The 9,120-nt window shown below is 46.3% G+C and overlaps 1 protein-coding gene across 1 annotated transcript; it reads left to right on the forward strand.

Moving 5' to 3' along the window:
• Positions 1 to 651: 651 nt before the first annotated feature.
• LOC139821372 (interstitial collagenase-like) lies at positions 652 to 2,220 on the forward strand. The gene has a single exon (XM_071792381.1). The coding sequence runs from the start codon at positions 652 to 654 to the stop codon at positions 2,218 to 2,220; it is 1,569 nt and encodes a 522-aa protein (XP_071648482.1).
• The last annotated feature ends 6,900 nt before the right edge of the window (positions 2,221 to 9,120 follow it).

Raw genomic sequence — 9,120 nt, forward strand, 5'->3', positions numbered from 1 at the left:
GCAAAAAGGGAGGCACCTTTTCCGTTAAGCACTTCACGCGCTGCTGCAACTGCCGCACCATGTTGCAATAATCTTCAATCTCCCTCGTCAGGGCTGTGGTTTGATTTTGTAATATATCACACACACATTTTAAATCGTTAATTTTCTCCATCGTCTTGAGTTCACTCGAAGATTGCGGGATAGACTACGCCCAAGTCTTATCTCGAGTTCTTATATATGGTAAAAAAAGGGGTGTTGCCCATGAGTGTTGCGATAGAAAAATATACTAAGAATAGCATTTTATTGCGTGAGAAAATTATAAATCGATGAAAAATACGCATCGAGGATAATAATTAATGCATTGTTTTTATCAAGCCGACTCATCCGCCGGACTCAATAGCATTTTATTGCGTGAGGAAAATATAAATCGATGGAAAATACGCATCGAGAAAAATAATTAACGCATTTTTCCTTATCGGGCCGACTCATCCGTCGGGATCTTCGACGCATTTTTTTTCACGCCCGAGACCCCCCGCCGCGCCGCCACCTATCCGCGTTGTCGCTAACGAGCGTCATCGCGTAAACGTTCGCATTCGGAGCGCTCGTCGAGATCGCGCTCAAACCGCGACGCGCCGTCATCGCGGTTTCACCGTCTCTCTCTCGCTCTCGACGATGCGGCTCGCGTACATAATCGCGTTAACCGCGTGTTTTAACGCCGCGGCGTGCATCAATTCCACAATTACGGACGACAATTACGCGTTCACGTTCGAATACCTGCAGAAATACGGATATCTGTCCAAAGACGTGGACGCGATTCCGGCTCAGAGACGAAACGACGTTTTTCGCAAAGCCTTCAAGGATTTTCAGAATTACTACGAATTACCCGGCGACGGAACGCCCAACAACGAAACGCTGCAATTCATGAGTAAACCGCGATGCGGTTTCCGAGATATCCTGAAGCACGGAACGAAAGCGAGCCTGTCCAAATGGCCGAAGACGCACCTGACGTGGCATTTTCACTTAGCCGACGAAACCGAGCTGAGCACGGCGCAGGCCGCGTTCGACCTGTGGTCGCAGCATTCTGCATTGACGTTCGAACGCTCCGAAACGTCGAATGCCGACATTATAATATCTTGGCGACGCCTACTACACTATAACACGAACGCCGAGGTAAACGGAGCATTGTGCTCGGTCAAATTCGACGGCCCCGGCAACGTGCTCGCCCACGCGTCTCTCCCGACGGACCAAGCGGGGTTCGTTTCCGAGGTGCACGTCGACGGGGACGAGCCGTGGCACATTTACGTCAACAAACATCCCGCTGATAAGTTTTCCCTGCATTACACGCTGACGCACGAGATCGGCCACTCTCTCGGATTGGTGCACAACAGGCGCAAAACATCGGTGATGTTCGCGATACAGCCGGACCAGCAGTATCCGGTGAAGCTCGACCAAAACGACATCATCGACATTCAACGTTTGTACGGTGAAAAAATTGAAAACGATCCGCCGCGTCGGACGCCAGCGCCGCCGCCGCCGCCGCCACCGCCGCCGTCGCCGGACCTGTGCAGCCTCGATCGCGTGAACGGGATATTGATTTTGGAAAATCGAATGTACATCTCGTACAAACGTTACGTTTGGTCGATCGATCTGGACGGTAAGACGTACAACGGACCTTTAGCCCTCTCGAATCACATAAGCTTTCTTCACGACAATTACACGCGCGTGACCGCTGCCTATCAATCCCCGTCCGGCGATCTCATGGTGTTCGTAGATAATTTGGTATACTTGGTTCAATATCCGGAATTTAGTCTGCGGCCAGGTTGGCCGAAGACCCTGCAAGAACTCGGATTTCCCGAAAACGCGCTGATCAACGGAGCGGTGAACACCCACAGAGGACGTTCCTACGTGGTGTTCAACGGTAACGCGGTGGGCGAGATAGACGAATGCGACAAGGACAAGAGAGTCGCCAAATTTACGCCCCTCGAGGCGACGTTTCCCGGAATACCGAAAGGCGTGACGTCGATATTCCGCTACATCGACGGCAATCTGTACTTCACCACTCGGGCGCAGTTCTACAAATTCAACGAATTTACGAGGACCGTCTCGTCAGCCGGTAAATTCGATCTGCGGATACTGAATATCGTCTGCCCTAAGGCCGACCTGCTGCAGCAGTTGCGCGATCTCCTCGATCGAATCGTACGCCTCAACGATAACTCGCTAACGTCGGCGAGCGATTATTAGAACGATGACACCGGAGTTCGGCTCTCCGATTTCCGCATCCGCCGAAGGAAGTAGACTACCGCGCAAATTTCCCACACCGCGCCACGCGCGACATAAGTCAGATCTTTCCTACTTATACCGACGTGTCCCTTCCAAGGCATCATTGTCGCGTCGTCGGCCGAATACGACGCGTCGGAAAAAAATCAAAAAAGGAACGGTTATCGCGGCGCGAAATGTTCTCGACATTGGCCGATCGACCCGCGCCGAGGAGTATTTCTCCTACGGAGACGGCGGATTCGGAGGCGAACGACAACGGCAATAAAAAGCGGAGGATCAGTTCGATGGACGATCGCCATTATCTTCCTCGTCGCCAGGAATCGCGTCGCAGCTCTCATCCTCCAACCGACGCGCCCGTCGAGGATGATCGTCGTCGTCATCATCAGGAGTTTCGTTCCAACTTTCCCGTCGAATTGCCCCCTGTGCGCATCCTGACGACGCGTTATTTGCTGACGACGACTGGCTACAAGTACATAGCCATAGGTATCACGATCAAGTCGCCGTGGTACAGTATTCATACCACGCCTTCGTACGTGGATATCGCCCTGGGGGACAAACAAGGAAGGGAAATCTCCCTGACGCTCGACATGTGGAAAGGACTGATCGAGCGCAAACGCGACGTATTGTCGTGCATGGAACGCGCTCTCTCCGACGTAACTCACCCCCCCTCGCCGATGTCGATCGGAGGAATGACAATGCGATTCGGAGTGATCAACAACGGGCCGATCGTACGTATGGAGCTACCCAACCTGGCTCGCGTGGCGATGGTGCGCAAAACTCTGCTCAAGCTGTACGATTTCCAATTTTGCGTGGATCGCGTCATCCGTGCGCTGAGCGCGGCGACTGAGGAGGTCGACGCTAAGTTTTCGCGCTATTCGGAGATAGCCGCCGCCGCGATGAAAATGAAAACTTCGATTCAGACTGCAATACTGAAGAGCGATTTCTTCGATCCTGACAACATCGTCGACTGCGAGATAGCCGCTCTCTGTTTCGAATCCTTATAACGATGTCGCGTCTACGAAATGCATATATTCGCGCGAGCGAAACAATGTAAACGCGCTTGTATTATTCTTTGAATAAAAAAAACTATATGCGTATCTCATCTGTGCGCTCTTTCTTTCTGTTTCCCCCTTTTTTCCAAAATCCGTATACCCATCTCCGCGGTCACGGCGATCGCGACGCCGAGTTCGAATGCGCGTTACATAAATTATCGCGAATCATGAATTACAGGTCGAACGCGAGGTGAATGAAATTTATCGCGAACGAAGAGACGAGTCATCTGACCGCGCTTACCCCCCGCGGTCGCGGCGATCGCGACGCCGAGTTCGAACGCGCGTTACATAAATTATCGCGAATCGTGAATTGCAGGTCGAACGCGAGGTGAATGAAAATTATCGCGAACGAAGAGACGAGTCGTCTCGCTCGATCTCTCGACGCGTCGCGTCGCGGATGGGCGGGAAAACCGCGAGACAAAAGGAGGGAAAACCGCGAGACGAGACCAAATTAGGAAACGACGAGAGCGACCGCGACGCCGAGTTCGAACGCGCGTCGAAAAAATTGTCACGCGTCGATCGAACGACTAGACGATGAGTCACCTCCATCGATCCCGATGAGTCTGGAAAACCACGTGCTGCCCGTCGCGACGCGGATCGAAACGACCTTCGGACCGAGAGTTAAAAAAACAAAACAAAAAAACGACGACGACGGGCGCGCGACACCCCCCCGCAAAACGAACCATCTAGAACGCGTCGTTCTACCCCCAACCCCCGAAACGTCCAGACGAGCGACCTCGAACGAGTTCGAACGAGTTCGGACGCGCCCGAACGCGCGCGCGACCGACGACAATGAAAAAAAAAAAAAAAAAAAACAAACGAAAAATATCGGCCCGCGATTCTCCAAAAACGGTCGGTAACGACGCGAGCGCCGCTCCGAGCGCCCTCTCGGAAAATGCCCAAATCCCCGCTACGAACCCCCGTTGGCGGCCCTGCCCCGCGCCGAACCCCCGTTGGCGGCCCTGCCGCACCCAACCTTCCGTCAAATGTTCCCCTCGCGTCGCGCACCCCCTCTCGCCAGTTTTCTCTTCCCCCCGCATAGCCCCCCCCTCCGGTGACCCTTTACACCGTCCCTCGACCCCCTCGCCCACCGCTTACGGCGCTCCCCCCGCGGCAGCGAAGCCCCCCCCGACCCCGCGTAACCGCAAGCGAGATCCCCGAGTGTAAAAGTATCTGTTGCCTCCCTACTCATGTGCATTGAAAAGCAAGGGGACTATATTGAAAAATAATATAATTTTATATTCTCTACTGTTGTTCTAATAAATTATAGAAATAAAGTGCAGATAATTATTAACTTACCCTCGTAATATGTAATATAAGTTTCTAACCAAAGAGTTACCATGTTTGTCGGGGATTGTAGCATATCCAATACTTGAATTGGTGCAAGTATCTATTTGTCGACATTTCATCAAGACAAATGCATGCATCTTTATACCGTTCATCAGGAAAGCTTGGTATCTTCTCCCCTAATAAGTCAAAAACTTCATCACAAATTCCATCTTTAAAAGTAATACATTCCAAGCGTCTGCGCAGAGTACGAGTTGAAGGCAAAGGAATATCTTGATGTAGTAATTCTCTGTACCCATTATCCCCACATGTATGTTTGAGCCGTAGTGCCTTTTTAATGGTTTCGTTTGTCCATGCACGTATAGAGCGTACAGACCGTCCTTTATATTTAGCTCTTAGATACTTTATCTGATCTTTATAAAAGACATGTTGCAACAAGTCTTGTGCCACAGGAAATTTTTGTTCCTTATACAACTATATGTAGTTTCTTAACTGTCGTACACGCTGCCGAAGATTTCTGTTGGTCTTATCCATTTTGCAAATAATCGGTATTTGCCCTCTCTAATTTTTTCTTTGCTTCATCCAGTTCTCCAGTCATTGAATTATTTGTTGGAATATCCATTTCAATATCCATTTCAACAGGAACATCATCGCAAATCTATGAAAATTAAAACTGTTTTAAAACTTACTTTACCATAACGCTATTAAAAATTTCAGTTAAAACTAATACATACATCTGCATTTTTTTCCACAGTTGGAATATCTTTATTTTTTGAAGGATGAAAAACTGTTGAAACGGCATTACTTACCGAATTACATTTTAACTTTTTTTTACTATCTACTCGTACCTTTTCCCACATTTCTGCCGAAAAATGGGCCTACAAAAATTGTCCAAGATTACCGTTATATTTCTATCTTTAATTATACAATTTATTACTTACTTCGCATACAAATAAGTTTTTAGTTGCGCTCCACTTTCGCGATTGATGGCCATCGCTGTGAATATTAATATTTTTTATCCATATTGTTCTTCGCTCTATATTCGATGGGAAACTCCTCATCGAAAATCCTTTTTCGGTGGAGTTGAAGCAGTTAGGCACGCAACAGCCAGGCATTTTCTACAAAATTTATGTAACTTGTAATAAACAATGAATACGATATTAAAGGTTAGGAAGTGATTTCTGTTACAGTATTATGTTTTCTTTCTATATATTTTACTTTATCTGTCATAATATTATACTATAAGTCACTTGTCTTACTTGTTTATAATGCTTTTATGATTCACAATAATTTTATATTATTATTACCTTACACTTAAAAGAACTATCTTCCACTTCGATAACTGGGATGAGTCACTCAGCATCTTACACATGTACTAAACTCTAAGTTCAGGTTAGGTTGTAACCGAACGATACATAATCGGGCTACGGGGTACGCGATTTTGTCCTCTAAGTCATCGGTCGCCACTCGGTTTGACCTAAAACTACCGACAAGGTAGGTATTCGTAATGCGAACGGACCAAAAGTTGAACAATTTGTTTAAACAATTTTATTTTTAATCCCGCCACAGCTGCCTAGTAAGCATCGCCTGTGCTCTGGATACCGCTAGGTATGACCTTGATCGGCCAGCCAGGGGTGCCTGTCATCCGGACAGCCGCTTGATCAGGTATGTATATACGTATATCTCCTTAACCCTTTCACTTTTTAGATTCCCGCCACAGCTGCCTGCTCTGGGATGCTCTGCCTACCGCCTCCGCTATCTATCATTCATCTACCTCTTTCGTGGAACCAAGATGGCCGGACAACCGCTTGATCGGCTAAGTCCCAACATTAATGTAAGTAAAACGCTATTAATTCTATTTTATTTTCAGGTTTCGTCTACGGATTCCTCATCACCATCGCCGACGTCATGGATCACCGCTGCTCACCGATGTCCAGGATCACCGCGTCTGGTAGCTAGCCGGACAACCAGGTAAGTACGAGAACTGTCCGCGTAACTATAATTAATGTCGTTTGTTTGCAGGTTTCCGCCACGGCTTCCTCATCTATGGCCTCCTCAGAAGCAGAATCTATGATGACCTTGAAGCTCGGTCAACGCTAACACCAAGATGGCCGGACAGCCGCTTGTTCAGGTAAGTTGAGGGTAAGTAACTGATATTTTTGTATATATTTTTGCAAATAATTATTGCTTTTATTGTTAACTATCGTTTCACAATGATGGTGGTTCACAATTACTGATTGCCGCACAAGATGGCGGTCGCACGTCTCGCAAAGTGCGATTTCACGATTCAGGTACGCGAAAACCCGTACGCCTTTCGTATCGGCGTCACGTAACGCTGTTAGCGGGCGTTCCCGTTTGTTTCGGACACTGCGGTAGGCTTACAAATCGTATTCCGTTTTGCGTTCGCGATATTAACTACGATACGCCGGGACATACGCGCGAGAAGATAGCTACCGTTCAAGCGCCCACGAGAAACTGCCTCGAGGAATATTCCTCTCTCGGGCTCCCTACCGCCGAAGTTTTACCCCCACCATGGGGTCTCGGCCGCTTTCTCCTCGCGGTAATTTTCCGTTCTACGCCGTTACAATAGCTGTTTACGAGTTTCGGCTCGCCAGGTGTGCGCCAGATGTTCGCAATGGAAATTTCCGCCGCCAGTACACTATTTACGACGCGCTTAATTAGCTCCCGGGTAGTAGTATTTCAACTTTTTAAATAATGGACTTTCGATGGCGCCGACCCGCGCGCACGGCCTCTCCTATGTCCTTAACGCCGATTCCGGGTCGACTTCCTGGAGAAGACGTCCAGGTCGCTTTCTAAGTGTCCGCCGATGGCGGCGACCCATCTGCTTGTTCTCCCGGTCCCTACTAACCGTATTCCGGCCTAACTTCCTGTAGCCGACGCACAGTGGTTCAATTTACAAATCTAGCTGGACAAAATTATTTAAGGGAGGAAAGTAAGCCCTGGCGTGAAATTGGCCACTCTCGCCTCTCTCTAGGCATGGAAATCGAACTTTCCGTAAAGATATTGTAAAAAATATCGTGTGCACCTCGGGGCGAAAGCTTTTTCAGACTCGTGTGATTGGCCGCCCTCGCCTTCGGCTCAGGCGGCAAACTTCACACTCGTCTGAAAAACGCTACTTTCGCCCTTTGGTGCACAATATACTATTATTACGAGCACTTGCGTTGAATGGGTATTTTGGTTAACCTTAACTTCGAAATAATTATTTTTATGATGAATACTCTTGAGACAGGTACATATTTCACATTTTTCTCCTTTGTTTCATTTTGATTAGTTATTAAATTTAGTAAAAAAAAATACAGGCAGCTTGTTAATTTTTCTTTACATATTTTCGAGAATATTGTAAGTTTGTGAGAACAGCAAAACTTTTGTATGCATTTGTATATCATGACCTTGGTTTTATTTGATAAAATTATTTATGTAGATCTGATTGAGAGTAGTTTAATGTGCGTATTTTTGCGAATTTAAGAAATATATCCTTTTTTCTTTAAAGGTAGACAATTCCACGTTAATAGGAGAGAGCTATTTGACTGGCTGAAGAGTTGTGATTTCAGTTTGAGTGATAATATGAATTGTGAAAGAGCATTAATAGACTATTTAAAAACTAAGTTTAATTTGAATAATTGTTCTGAACCCATGTTGAAGGAATTAAAGCGTTCAATGCACTCATATGTGATATCAGTTAGTCAGCGTTGGAAAAAATGTGCTCGCAACAAAACAGTATTTTTGAACAAAAATTCTACTTGGATCAACACCATTATTGTCATCCCGAACATTGACTTAGCCAATAGTAGGGCCATGGAAGTAGTACAGGAGACTCCCAAGACTCAAGGACGCCCCAAAAAAAGATTTGAAGATTCATCGTACAAATCCAAAAAAAAAAATTAAATGTGTTGATCGAACAAAAATCATTATCTGAACTTACTTATGCCACAAAATATAAATTAAACCAAGCAGGCAAAAGAGATGCAGCCAAAATATTGGAAAATTTAGTAAATTCACCAAAACGAGCGACACGTATGAAGAAAGCTTATCAATCAACAAACAAATGCTCAGTATACACTGCCGATGAAGCTCTAGCACTCATAGTAGCAACCAAATTGACTAAAAAACGATACCAGATTCTTCGGTCTGCAGCGACACAAAAAGATTTAAAACAGCTATATCCTTCATATCATAATGTATTGGCGGCAAAGAAAGCTTGCTATCTACCTGAAGAAGACATGACAATTACCGAAGCCGGAGCAAGTATTAAGTTACAGTCTTTAGTGGACTTAACTATTAAACGTCTATGTATTGTACAGCATGACGTGTTGAAGGAATTTTGTGGCTCTGATGGTTACAAACTTAATAATTTAAAATTTTTGTTTAAGTGGGGTGTTGATGGTAGCGGTGGACAAAGTAGATACAAGCAAAAACTAGGTGTTGAAACATCGGATGATTCATACGTGCTTGCTACATCTTTGGTGCTTCTACAGGTGGAAGGTTCAGACGCAAATAACAAAGT

This window comes from Temnothorax longispinosus, chromosome 1 (genome assembly GCF_030848805.1).
Source record: "Temnothorax longispinosus isolate EJ_2023e chromosome 1, Tlon_JGU_v1, whole genome shotgun sequence".
NCBI lineage: Eukaryota > Metazoa > Arthropoda > Insecta > Hymenoptera > Formicidae > Temnothorax > Temnothorax longispinosus.